At 39.6% G+C, this 14,069-nt stretch overlaps 1 protein-coding gene across 1 annotated transcript; it reads left to right on the top strand.

Moving 5' to 3' along the window:
* The first annotated feature begins 1,991 nt into the window (after positions 1–1,991).
* On the top strand, positions 1,992–3,701 carry LOC141613142 (uncharacterized). Its single transcript, XM_074431878.1, has one exon. It carries the CDS (start codon positions 1,992–1,994, stop codon positions 3,699–3,701), a length of 1,710 nt encoding a protein of 569 aa, XP_074287979.1.
* The last annotated feature ends 10,368 nt before the right edge of the window (positions 3,702–14,069 follow it).

Here is a 14,069-nt window from a genome sequence, read left to right as displayed (position 1 = left end):
ATAAATTCCGATTTCATTTGATATTCACAAAAAAAATCAACTATCTAAATTTTTAATTTTCCTAGAGATAACCTGTGACTTTCACGGGTAAGAAAACTAGTTGTTTGTTAAAACACGTGTTAACCGACATAGTCTAATTTCACATGCTAGGATTAATCCATGTTTGTTGCATTGCATGCATTACATCGACGGCATATCAAATATGAATAATTTCCCTAATCATTAGTAAAGGCCGCTATCGAGGCGGGCGGGATTAAGTATTCGAATTAAAGAGCTTCCTAATACGTACCCTCGCCCCTTACTCCACTTATCTCTGGACATCCGTGTCCATTGGCATCTCGAGAGTCATTGTAGACATGGAATGCTAAGCGTAACGAGTTCTTAGTGTTCATGTCATTACCTTGTGTCTTGACATGGCACGAGTATTCGAACGGTTTCCAATTTTTCCACAATAAATTGGTGGCGACTCCACAAATGCAGGCTTATTCAACCTTTCACCGGTTTCAATGTCTCACCAATCGGTAACGGCCCATAACGTGCTTTGCCAAACCAAGGTTCCGTGGGAGAAGTGCCGCCGCCTCAAAATCAGACAAACGCGCGGGTGCGCGCGGCGCGGGTAGCCCATGTCCACACTAATAGGGCAATAACATTGGTTAAAAGGAATGATTGAGTGGTTTTATCAACTAATGTGTCTCACTTTATTGAGTTGGGTTAAGTCTTCCTTAAAATTGATAAATTTCCATCTTATAAATTGATTTTTTGCTTGCTTGTTGTTCACTCTTGTTTGAATTTCATTTTGTCTTTAAACCCCCCATATTTACATAATTGTTTGTTAACCATTGCAATTGTTCTATTTATTCAATTGAAAACCGAATACAAAACCCCCCTTCTCTTGGGTACGATCCCCTTCTTACTACTTTACTTGTCTTAGAATTAGTTTAAATTAGTATTAAGTGTGGCTTATAAATTGTTAATTTGGCCGTCTTAAGTAGGGACATTTTAGGCGTGTCAAATTTTGGCGCCGTTGCCGGGGAAGGTAACGGTTTTGCTAGTGTTTTTAATTGGTTTTTAGAATAGTTGTGTCAAGTCACTTGCATTAGATTAGTGTTTTAGTAACTAACTTGTGATTGGTAAATTTGTTTGTGAGAACCTTTTGATCGTTTGATTCCTGTGCAGACCCTTTTATGGTTCACACTAGAAATTCGAGAGAAACATTGCTTCCTTTCGACCTGGAAATTCAAAGAACTCTTGCTTGGATAGGAGAAGGTATTAGAAGAGAGACCCCGGTTATTCAAGAAATTAATTCCGTGACTCAACAAGACCGAGAGGAAGATAACATCATCACTTTTGTTGTAGAAATCGATCCACAACCCATAAGTATCATCATGGGTGATGCCAAGAATCCACCAAGGGAGGATCCACCAAGGCCTAGGACTATCAAAGATCTCACCGCCCCGAACCTTACACAAGTCCCCTTGTGTATCTCTTTTCCGGCCTTAGCGGAAAATGCCACCTTTGAACTCAAGTCCGGACTCATCCACCAAATGCCCCAATTCCATGGAACGAGTATGAAAGATCCTAATAAGCATTTGAACAAATTCCATGTGGTTTGCTCAAGCATGAAGCCTAATGGGTTTACCGACGAACAACTTCAACTAAGAGCCTTCCTTTTTTCACTCAAGGACGCGGCAAACGATTGGCTTTATTATCTTCCCACCGGAAGCATCACTACTTGGAACCACATGAATAAGGCTTTCCTAGAGAAGTATTTTCCCGCTAGTCTCTCCTCTCAACTAAAGAAAGAAATAAGTAATGTGGAACAAATGGATGGGGAGAACTTGTATGAGTATTGGGAGAGGTTCAAGCAACTTCTTGCCAGTTGTCCATACCATGGGTATGCCGATCATGACTTGCTCTTGAACTTTTGTGGTGCTCTCCTTGAGGATGATGCTAGGATGATAAAAGCCGCTACCCAATGAGGAATTGAGTACATGTCGGTCCAAGAATCAAATGATTTGATTGAAAGATTAGTGGGAAGGTCTAGGAATTTTGGAAGGAGAGTCAAAAAGGCAAGTGTGGCATCTTCTTCAAAGCAAAACTCCAACCATATGGAAGCCAAAGTTGATTTTCTTACCAACTTGGTTAAGGAACTTGCAAAAGGAAATGGGAGTACATCTCATGTGAAATTTTGTGGTCTTTGTAATGATCCAACCCATCCCACCGATGGGTGTCCATCTTTGCAAACGGAGGAAGCAAGTGAAGCGGTGAATGCTTTTGGGTTTAGGAAATTTGATCCCTATTCCAATACTTACAATGAGGGGTGGAAAGCTCACCCTAATTTTGGGTGGGGTGTCAACCAAAATCAAAACCAAAAGGGACCCTCAAAATCTTCATTTCAAAAGCCAAACCAAAATCAAAACCAATCACAAAATTCCTTGGAAGATATGATGAAAACACTTGCTATGAATCAAGTGGCAATGCAAAAAGAAAACCAAGCCTTGCAAGCCAATACCAAAGAGTTTCAAACCGCCATGCTTCATCAAAATCGGCTCACCGACTCTAGGATTGGTAACCTTGAGACTCAAGTGGGTCAAATTCTCAACTTACTTACTAAACAACCCAATCAAGGAGGGGGTCTTCCTTCTCACACAATTCCTCCATCTACCAAGGAACAAGCACAAGCGGTTTCCTTGAGGAATGGTAGGGAGTTGGAAGAGGCACCTAAGGCTCCTAAGAAATCAAAACCCTTACCGTTTGTTCATGAAGTAGAGGATGTGATTGAAGATGAAATTGAAATAGTGGTGGAACATGGGAAAGCATCTACACTCGAGCAAGTGAGGGTTAATGAACCACTTCCGGAATATGAGCCACAAGCTCCCTTTCCAAGTGCTTTGAATGACACAAGAGTCATGGATAAGAAGACCTCAAGCCTCTATGAAATTTTTCGGAAGGTGGAGGTAAACATCCCTCTATTTGACCTTCTTAGTAGTGTGCCAAAATATGCTAAATTTTTGAAAGAATTGTGCACTACTAAGAGGATCAACAAAGATAAGAGTATGAAGAAAGTGAGGGCTAATGGACATGTCTCGGCTATATTTCAAAAGCGTTTACCACAAAAGTGTGGTGATCCAGACATGTTCACTATTCCTTGCAAGATTGGTGAATTGGAGTGTCAAAGAGTCATGCTCGATTTGGGTGCTTCAATAAATGTTTTACCTCACTATCTTTATGTGTCTCTTAAGTTGGGACCTTTGAAACCAACTCATGTGATTATTTCCTTAGCCGATAGATCTAATATTTATCCCAACAGAATCATTGAGGATGTTTTGGTCAAGGTGGGGGACATGATTTTTTCCGCCGATTTGTATATGATTGAAATGGAGCCCGAAAAAGGTTCCACTCCCATCCTCTTAGGGAGACCTTTCATGAAGACCTCGAACACTAAGATAGATGTGTCTAGTGGATGTCTTACCATGGAATTTGAAAGTGAAAAGATTAAATATAACATCTATGAGGCAATGAAATACCCCACCGAGACTTCTTCACTATGCTTTTTGGAAATATTCGAACCTATTGTTCAAACCTTCCATGAATTAAGTAAAGATGATCCTTTGGATATTGCATTGACTAATGGAATGATTGGAGAGGATACCGGGTATGCTTTGTCTTGTAATTTGAAAGAGACTATTCAAGACTTGTAAGCAACCCCATTCATGGAAGAGTGGGAAGAAATCGAAACAAGAAACAGAGCAGCAGTCCAGGCGCACCGTGCGCCCAACCCGGTCCATCAGGGCGCACCGTGCGCCTAGACCCCTATCTATAATTTTTGTTTTATTTCTTCCTCTTTGTTGGAAGAATTACCAAAGGAGAGACCTATTCCCTTAATAGTGAAGGCTTCTATTGTTTAGTTAAATCCCTTGCCAAGTCACTTGAAGTATGTCTTTTTAGGGGAAGAAAAAACTTTGCCCGTCATTATCTCAAGCAAGCTTACAAGTGGTCAAGAAGACTATCTCATTCAAGTTTTAAAGAAGCACAAGGAGGCTATTGGATGGACAATGGCCGACATCAAGGAGATAAGCCCAACATTGTGTATTCATATGATTCTCTTGGAAGAAGAAACCAAACCCGTTCGCCAACCGCAAAGGCATTTGAACCCTCCTATGATAGACGTTGTGAAGAAAGAGGTACTCAAACTTCTACATGTAGGTATGATCTACCAAATCTCGGATAGTCAATAGGTTAGTCCAACCCAAGTTGTTCCAAAGAAGTCTGGGCTAACGGTAGTCGAAAATCAGGACGGTGTCTTGAATCCCACCCGAGTTCAAAATGGGTGGTGAGTTTGTATCGACTACCGTAGGCTAAATGCGGTCACTCGAAAAGACCATTTTCCGCTTCCTTTCATGGATCAAATGTTGGAAAGGCTAGCGGGAAAATCTTATTATTTTTTTTGGACGGTTAATCGGGCTACTTTCAAATCCTTATAGCACCCGAGGACCAAACAAAAACAACCTTCGCATGCCCCTTTGGGACGTTTGCGCACCGCAAAATGCCTTTTGGCCTTTGTAATGCGCCCGGAACGTTTCAAAGGTGCATGATGAGCATCTTTTCAAAACATGTGGAGGATTTTATTGAAGTATTCATGGATGATTTCTTCGTCCACGGTGAATCATTTGAGGATTGATTGAGTAACTTAACTTGGTTTCTCCAACGTTGCATTGAAACCAACCTTGTACTTAACCATGAGAAATGTCATTTCATGGTTGAGGAAGGAATAGTGTTGGGACATGTTGTGTCCTCTAGGGGTATTGAGGTCGATAAGGTTGTAATAATACGGTTTTCTGTGTCTTTGGGTACTCTATCGAGTGGGACTTGCTCCGTCGAGTAAGTATGTTTTTACGCAAAACAGTAGCTGACCTGATGGGTACTCGATCGAGTACGTGTGGCACTCGATCGAGTAAGGGGCACGCGATCGAGTAAGTCACTTACTCGATTGAGTAAGTGAGTTTCTACGGGTTGTTTGTCGGGTTTTCATAGCAACGCGAGAAGGTTATAAAAATATATTTCGGCATTTCTTTTCACTCTTACTTCATTATAAGTTTCACAAAAGAGAAAACAAGGTTACGTAGTTCTCCTCTCTCACATTGCTATCAAATCCTAAGGGCTAGAGTCGTCGGATCGTTGAGTTCTTTACGCCGTTGAGACTGTCGCATTGTGGGTAAGATCCTAGTATAGTTTTCATATCGTTTCATTGATTTTAGTTGAAACCCTAATTGGGTAATTTAGGAGTTTTGGGGAGTATTGTTGATGTTAGATTGTGATTGTATGATTGTATATTTGATAGGAAGTAATTTCATTGAAGGACGATGTTGATTAGCTGATTGTGACGATCTTGGTGATTGTTGTTCCAGGTAGGGTTTCCCTACTCAGTAGTGGATACATAATGTGTGGAGATTGTTGTTGTGATTATTGGTTACTTATATTGTTGGTTGATCTTGACGGTTGTTGGCTGTATATTGTTGATTGGTTTGTATCTGTCTATGATATTCGGGGCGCATCCCTGGCTGAGTTGAGTCACTTGTGGGATTGGCTTCACGCCCTTGATTCGCCCTCTGTGGAACCCGTCACAGAGGGGATGTGCACATTAATGAACTTGGGTTTATCGCTCAATGGAGATGAGCGGGGATTTGGTGGGTACGGCTGCGGTCCCCCACTCGCGGTGTGGATTACTTGTTGCGATGGGTACTCTGGCAGGATTACACACTTTAGTGTGTAGTCAGTTGTGTGGAGTTTGGAGATGGAGACTAGGGATTTGTGTGTATTGCTTGAGCTGTTTATGACGTTGTTTCTTTGTGGCATTTGTTTTTATGTAATCAGTACTGACCCCGTTTAAATGTTTTAAAAACTGTGGTGATCCATTCGGGGGTGGTGAGTTATTGAGCAGGTATGAGACGATGCGTATGGGATAGCTGGGATGAGTCACCACGTTGCAGTTTAGAAGTTTTCCGCTATGTCAGACACTTTTATAGTTTTGATAGTAGACAGTTTGAGAACGTTGTATTTCATTTAAATAGTTTTGGCGTTGGCATGTAATCACTTAAACTTTATTACTATTTAAGTATGTTTTCTTATTGTCTTTTGATTATCATTGCCTCGGGAAACCGAGATAGTGACGTTCTCATACCTTAAGTGGTCCTGGTAAGACACTTGGAGTATGGGGGTGTCACGAAGTGGTATCAGAGCGACGATCTTGAAACCTGTAACCAATGAACCTAATGAACATAGGGAGTCAAACTAAAATGAACCCGGGTAGGAGTTGTAGGAGCTAATGCAAAGACTTGGGAGACGTCCTAAAGTCACGAACTCGCCCTACAATTTTGAACCGGTCACTATGGGGTGTCATGGGATCGCTATGTGTTTACTAATGTTCTATTGCGTATGTTGTATGACGTGTTGTATAGAAAGGTTGGAAATGATAAAGTGGTTATATGATAAAGTGTTGTGAATAAGCATGACGCATGATAGTTGGTTTACAATGTTGTTTGGAATTGTTGGAAAGGTATATGAGAATGATGAACGATGATTGTGAAAAAGGGAAGTAGTTCATATATGACACTATGTGATGAATAACGATGTTGCCGGATGGACGATTTATAATCTGACATAATCGGAAAATGTGAATAGGAATGTTGTGTCGTATACGTATATTGTGTGTGCGTAAGGTTATATAATGAAGTTATATATTTGTTTACTGTTGTTTCATATGCACATGTTGGATGAATTAATTGGAAAAGATGGAGTGACAATTGCCTGAGAATATGACTTTCGTAATTAAGAATATGTTTATATGACGAAGTGGAGTTGTAATAGAGTTTTACTAGTAACATGGGAATAAAATTTGTAATGTATGAGTATGCTTTGTTTTACTAAAAGTTATAAAGTTAAAACGTGCGGGTAGTACATGTTTGATAAGTTGAATGTTATATGAGCATGATAGATGTTATTGCTTGGTTTTTGGTAGGTAGTAACATGTGGTTAGGGGTGGTGGTCTTACAAGTATCGAGTTGCTTTTGTTCACCTTGTTGATGTTTAAGTTGTTTGAAAGAGAAAATCAAATGGTTATGTTGTCTGTTTATAGAGAGGTTGTCTTTAAACTGTTATAACTTGATATGTATATATGATTTTGATGTGATTCTAATTGGAGGTGATAGCTTGTTCTGTTACGATTCTAACGGTATGTCACACGCCCTAAATGACCAAGAAACGAGTGAGATATGACCGTTTTACGAAATTAGACATTGCTGAGAACTGCGTGGGGTACTCGATCGAGTGGCCCTTACTCGATCGAGTAAACCTCTTGTTACTCGATCGAGTAGACCTGGTAATTTGTTATACGTGCCTCTGACCTTCACCTACTCGACCGAGTAAGTCACTTACTCGAACGAGTGACCTGTACTCGATCTAGTGACCCCTGTTTTGGGTCACATGCTTATCTTTTGACTTCGTTGCATATTATCTTTAATTCAAAGGTGTTCTTTTGCTTCTTTATGCATTGTTTTACATATGTGTTGGTCCTGATGCATAAGTTACCTAATCTTATGATGTAAGGTGTGGCACCTGTGGTGTATATGAGTTTGGTGGGGAGGACATAAGTTATATGTGGTTGTGATAGATAGTGGAAAAAGAAAAGGAAGATTGCTAAGGCTTATTGAGGCATGGAGCATGTTTTGTGTGATGTGGTGAGTGATATGGTAGTGCGTTGAGTAATGTAAAAGTAAGTGAATATGGGTGAGGGAGTGATGTAAGTTTATGGAACATGAGAATGAAAAGATTGAAATGGGGGATGCAAATAGAGGCAACTTGGGATGTGTGAGGATTTATGGAGGGAGATGGTTAGGAATGTGTTGGTTAAGAATATACGTAGTGAAAGATCGTTGTAGCGGGATGGAGAAGAGTAGTATATAGTGAACTTAGTAGAGACATACCGCGACGTGGATTTGCAGATAGTGAATGAGTTGGGAACTTGTATTAAAAAGAGGTGAAACTAATGTGTGATTTCCTTGGGCAAGTAACGATGTGAAATGAGTTTTGGTTAAAAAAAAGTTAGAAGGTAGATTTTGTTTTTGCGGATTGATTAGTGACAAGAGTGAGTAATAGTATGATGAGAGAAGATCCACGGTAAGAAAGATTGAGATGGTCCTGATACGAAATAATGGAGTTTGAGTTTTGGGGCAACGTAAAGGTAACCGGATTACTAGAGAGTTAGGTACAAGGGGTAAGGAGATGAACTAGTAGTTGGTATTGTTGAGTGTAAAGAGAAAAGAAGGATAAAAGTAAGCTGAGAAAAATGTTGACCGGAGTTATGTGATATAAAAGTAAGAAATTGTCGAGATGTATGATACTATCATGAGGATGTGATTTAATGGTTATATAGGAGTTTCAGGACAACATGATTAGTCATGAGTTTCGAGGAATTAAGGGAGTAAGAAGTTGGTAGAGTATCTGCACGATATGAGATTTTGGTGGAGAATTAGATGACGATACGATTAAGGATAGTATTGGGAAGAATGTTGAGGTAAATTTTGTTGGTGGATTTGATATCGTTATTTGGAATGCTAACCGAAGATAGGAAATGAACTGTTATATTTAGAGGTGAGTGTAAGAGATTTGTTATACGAGCAGTGGTGGTATTGTGGTGTTGTCACTAGTGGTTAAGAGTGATGATAAATAGTAAATATGGTCATTTTAAAGAGGTTGATTTTATAGAGGCCGAAATGATATGTATAGTTGTGAGAGAGTATAAGAATCGGTTATAGGAGGCGGTTGCTAGTAGTTGAGTAGTAGCGGTATGGTTATATTTGGCAGGAGGTGATGGTCATGCGATTGGGAGAATGTGTAATGAGGGACACACGAGTTAAGCTCGGGCGAGAGGTAACATTTATCAAGCGGTAACTTACGTGTTCAGGATTGACTAGTTGGATTTGATTACGGGTCTATGATGTGTATACATGTTTGTGTGAGGTTCTGACCTCACGAGAAATGGTATGGTGTGATAGTTATAAAGTTGTTATATGAATGTTTTGTGATATATGTTGGGTAAGGTAAACTAATGGAATGATGTTCAGAAGTGATAGTTTGGGTGATCTGGCATGGTTAGTTAAACTTACATGTGTAGTCATGATACATGTTATTCTGTGAAAAGGTATGGATGATGTTCATGAGATTCTGGTTTGTTTATTCCAAATAATATGTTGTGTTGTGATCTAGTAAAGCAGTTTTGAGTAAGTTTTCTTGTCCGGAAAGTTATACTGAGTCAGTATTTATGGGAATTGTATATGATTGTGATGTCTATCGATGTGGTTGTTTTGCCTCGGGTGGTGATCCGGGCACGGTACTTCGTGCTGTGATGCGGGTATTTTTGCGTTGCGGTGCGGCTGTTGGTGGCAGTGTTGCGATGCCGTCATTGGATGTGATGGAGTAGGAGGGATGATTATGATACGAGTTTTGAAAGTACATACCAGTATACATAGATTGTTGTGTGTTAAATATTGTTTCCTGCGAGTTTTGGTTTGGATAGATAGACGGTTATTTTGTTTATTGGTTTATTACCAGTTTCAGCTTGGGAGTGAGGGTAGTGTATGATATGGAAGAGAGTTGTGTATGTTTTTGTTGTCGTCAGGTTATAGCGATATTCTGCTGATGGGACACAGTTGTGAGAGGTTGTTACAGTAATTGTGATCTTGTTTTAGATGAGGCATTGGTAGTCATGGTGATGGCAAGTGAATTGTGGAACATGTGTTGTACTTATCTGGAAGCTGCAGATAGTTCATAATCTTTTATTGCGACAGTGAGTATAGAGTGTTGGGAATTAGTTTCATGATTAAGTTATGGATGATTTTTGCGGTAATGAAAGAAAAGAACTTGAGGATCTAGTGCGAGTGTGTGTAATAATTGTGGATTGTGAGTTATGAGTATGGAGATAGGCGCATGTATAGAGGACTATGTCGTTTTGGCGATAATAGGGAACGATTGGAGTATTGGCTATGCTAAGAATTTTGTGGTATAGGTTAGGTGGTGTGCCAAGTGAATTGAGGTATGAGAACTGTTTAAGTAAGAGAGCCTTGGGAATAGGAATGGTTATAGGTGTTGAGGTCATAGGCGGTTATCTTTGACATGTCGTGGTGATGAGGATAATGAGAAGATATAGCTAAGGATCTAGTATTAGTGAGTTCCGAGGACGTAACATTTATCTTAAGAGGAGTAGGATGCGGTAAAAGGGAGTTTGATGGTTGTGCATGTTGTAGTATAATTGGAAGTAAAGTGTTGATGTAGCATAAAGGATGGATTTGTTTTATGGTTGATATTGTTAAAAGGTCATGGTCGTGCTTGTAGTAGTTCGATGTTTAGGAATGAGAGAATACTTTGATAGAGTTGACAGTTGGATGATGATGTTTATGAGTCCGATGGTGTTGATTGTTAGATAATGATGTTTATGAGCGTTAATAAACTTCGAGGACGAAGTTCCTTTTAGGGGTGGTAGAATGTAACATTTCGTTTGATGTTTATGAGTGTCTTGATATTGGATTCGCTAGTGGATAATGTGTTAGTGAGACGGAGCTAGCGGCGTTGGTGGAAGGTATTCGATAGTGTATGAAGTTAATGTAGAGAGGCTATAATGTAGTTGATACCGTATCGGGAGTCGTGTTGTAAAGGCAGGCATAGTTGGTGGAGTTGGTGTTAAGAGTTCATGTTTTATAGGTTGGGGTTTTGTTTTGAATTCTTAGTTGCGTTGTTGTGTCTTGATCGAGTTAGTATGTTTGTTTTGAGAATGGGTTGAACTTCGGGGACGAAGTTCTTTTTAAGGAGGGAAGACTGTAATACTACGGTTTTCTGTGTCTTTGGGTACTCTATCGAGTGAGACTTACTCTGTCGAGTAAGTATGTTTTTACGTAAAATAGTAGCTGACCTGATGGGTACTCGATTGAGTACGTGTGGCACTCGATCGAGTAAGGGGCACTCGATCGAGTAAGTCACTTACTCGATCGAGTAAGTCACTTACTCGATCGAGTAAGTGAGTTTTTACGGGTTGTTTGTCGGGTTTTGATAGCAACGCGAGAAAGTTATAAAATGTATTTCGACATTTCTTTTCACTCTTACTTCATTATAAGTTTCACAAAAGAGAAAACAAGGTTACGTAGTTCTCCTCTTTCACATTATTATCAAATCCTAAGGGCTGGAGTCGTCGGATCGTTGAGTTCTTTACGCCGTTGAGACCGTCGCATTGTGGGTAAGATCGTAGTATAGTTTTTATATCGTTTCATTGATTTTAGTTGAAACCCTAATTGGGTAATTTGGGGGTTTTGGGGAGTATTGTTTATGTTAGAATGTGATTGTATGATTGTATGTTTGCTAGGAAGTAATTTCATTAAAGGACGATTTTGATTAGCTGATTGTGACGATCTTGGTGATTGCTGTTCCAGGTAGGGTTTCCCTACTCAGTATTGGCTACATAATGTGTGGTGATTGTTGTTGTGATTATTGGTTAATTATATTGTTAGTTGATCTTGACGGTTGTTGGCTGTATATTGTTGATTGGTTTGTATCTGTCTGTGATATTCGGGGCGCGTCCCTGACTGAGTGAAGTCACTTGCGGGAGTGGCTTCACGCCCTTGATTCGCCCTCTGTGGAACCGTCACAGAGGAGATGTGCATATTAATGATCTAGGGTTTATCGCTCAATGGAGATGAGCGGGGATTTGGTGGGTACGGCTGCGGTCCCCCACTAGCGGCGTGGAGTACTTGTTGCGATGGGTACTCTGGCAGGATTACACACTTTAGTGTGTAGTCAGTTGTGTGGAGTTTGGAGATGGAGTCTGGGGATTTGTGTGAATTGCTTGAGCTGTTTATGACGTTGTTTCTTTGTGGCATTTGTTTTTATGTAATTAGTACTGACCCCATTTAAATGTTTTAAAAACTGTGGTGATCCTTTCGGGGGTGATGAGCAGTTATTGAGCAGGTATGAGACGATGCTTATGGGATAGCTGGGATGAGTCACCACGTTGCAGTTTAGAAGTTTTCCGCTCTGTCAGACACTTTTATAGTTTTGATAGTAGACAGTTTGGGAATGTTGTATTTCATTTAAACAGTTTTGGCGTTGGCATGTAATCACTTAAACTTTATTACTATTTAAGTATGTTTCCTTATTGTCTTTTGATTATCATTGCCTCGGGAAACCGAGATGGTGACGTTCTCATACCTTAAGTGGTCCTGGTAAGGCACTTGGAGTATGGGGGTGTCATAAAGTGGTATCAGAGCAACGATCTTAAAACCTGTAACCAATGAACCTAATGAACATAGGGAGTCAAACTAAAATGAACCCGGGTAGGAGTTGTAAGAGCTAATGCAAAGACTTAGGAGACGTCCTAAAGTCGTGAACTCGCCCTACAATTTTTAACCGGTCACTATGGGGTGTCATGGGATCGCTATATGTTTAGTAATGTTCTATTACGTATGTTGGATGATGTGTTATATAGAAAGGTTTGAAATGATGAAGTGGTTATATGATAAAGTGTAGTGAATAAGCATGACGTGTGATAGTTGGTTTACAATGTTGTTTGGAATTGTTAGAAAGGTATATGAGAATGATGAATGATGATTGTGAAAAAGGGAAGTAGTTCATATATGACAATATATGATGAATACCGATGTTGCAGGATGGACGATTTATAATCTGACATGATCGAAACATGTGAATAGGAATGTTGTGTCGTATACGTATATTGTGTGTGCGTAAGGTTATATAATGAAGTTATATATTTGTTTACTGTTGTTTCATATGCACATGTTGGATGAATTAATTGGAAAAGATGGAGTGACAATTGTCTGAGAATATGAATTTCGTAATTAAGAATATGTTTATATGACGAAGTGGAGTTGTAATAGAGTTGTACTAGTAACATGGGATAAAATTTGTAATGTATGAGTATGCTTTGTTTTACTAAAAGTTATAAAGTTAAAACATGCGGGTAGTACATGTTTGATAAGTTGAATGTTATATGAGCATGATAGATGTTATTGCTTGGTTTTTGGTAGGTAGTAACATGTGGTTAGGGGTGGTGGTTTTACAAGTATCGAGTCGCTTTTGTTCACCTTGTTGATGTTTAAGTTGTTTGAAAGAGAAAATCAAATGGTTATGTTGTCTGTTTATAGAGAGGTTGTCTTTAAACTGTTATAACATGATATGTATATATGATTTTGATGTTATTCCAATTGAAGGTGATAGCTTGTTCTGTTACGATTCTAACGGTAGATCACACGTCCAAAATGACCAAGAAACGAGTGAAATATGACCGTTTTACGAAAATTGGACAGTGCTGAGAACTGCGTGGAGTACTCGATCGAGTGGCCCTTACTCGATCGAGTAGACCTCTTGTTACTCGATCGAGTAGCTATTACTCGATCGATTAGACCTGGTAATTTGTTGTACGTGCCTCTGACCTTCATCTACTCGACCGAGTAAGTCACTTACTCGATCGAGTGACCTGTACTCGATCTAGTGACCCTTGTTTTGGGTCACATGCTTATCTTTTGACTTCGTTGCATATTATCTTTAATTCAAAGGTGTTCTTTTGCTTCTTTATGCATTGTTTTACGTATGTGTTGGTCCTGATGCGTAAGGTACCTAATCTTATGATGTAAGGTGTGGCACCTGTGGTGTGTATGAGTTTGGTGGGGAGGACATAAGTTATATGTGGTTGTGATAGATAGTGGAAAAAAAAAAAGGAAGATTGCTAAGGCTTATTGAGGCATGGAGCATGTTTTGTGTGATGTGGTGAGTGATATGATAGTGCGTTGAGTAATGTAAAAGTAAGTGAATATGGGTGAGGGAGTGATGTAAGTTTATGGAACATGAGAATGAAAAGATTGAAATGGGGGATGCAAATAGTGGCAACTTGGGATGTGTGAGGATTTATGGAGGGAGATGGTTAGGAATGTGTTGGTTAAGAATATAAATAGTGAAAGATCATTGTAGAGGGATGGAGAAGAGTAGTATATAGTGAACTTAGTAGAGAC

This window comes from Silene latifolia, chromosome 11 (assembly GCF_048544455.1).
Source record: "Silene latifolia isolate original U9 population chromosome 11, ASM4854445v1, whole genome shotgun sequence".
NCBI lineage: Eukaryota > Viridiplantae > Streptophyta > Magnoliopsida > Caryophyllales > Caryophyllaceae > Silene > Silene latifolia.
Note: the sequence above shows the minus strand (reverse complement) of the source record. Positions and strands in the feature narration are given on the sequence as shown.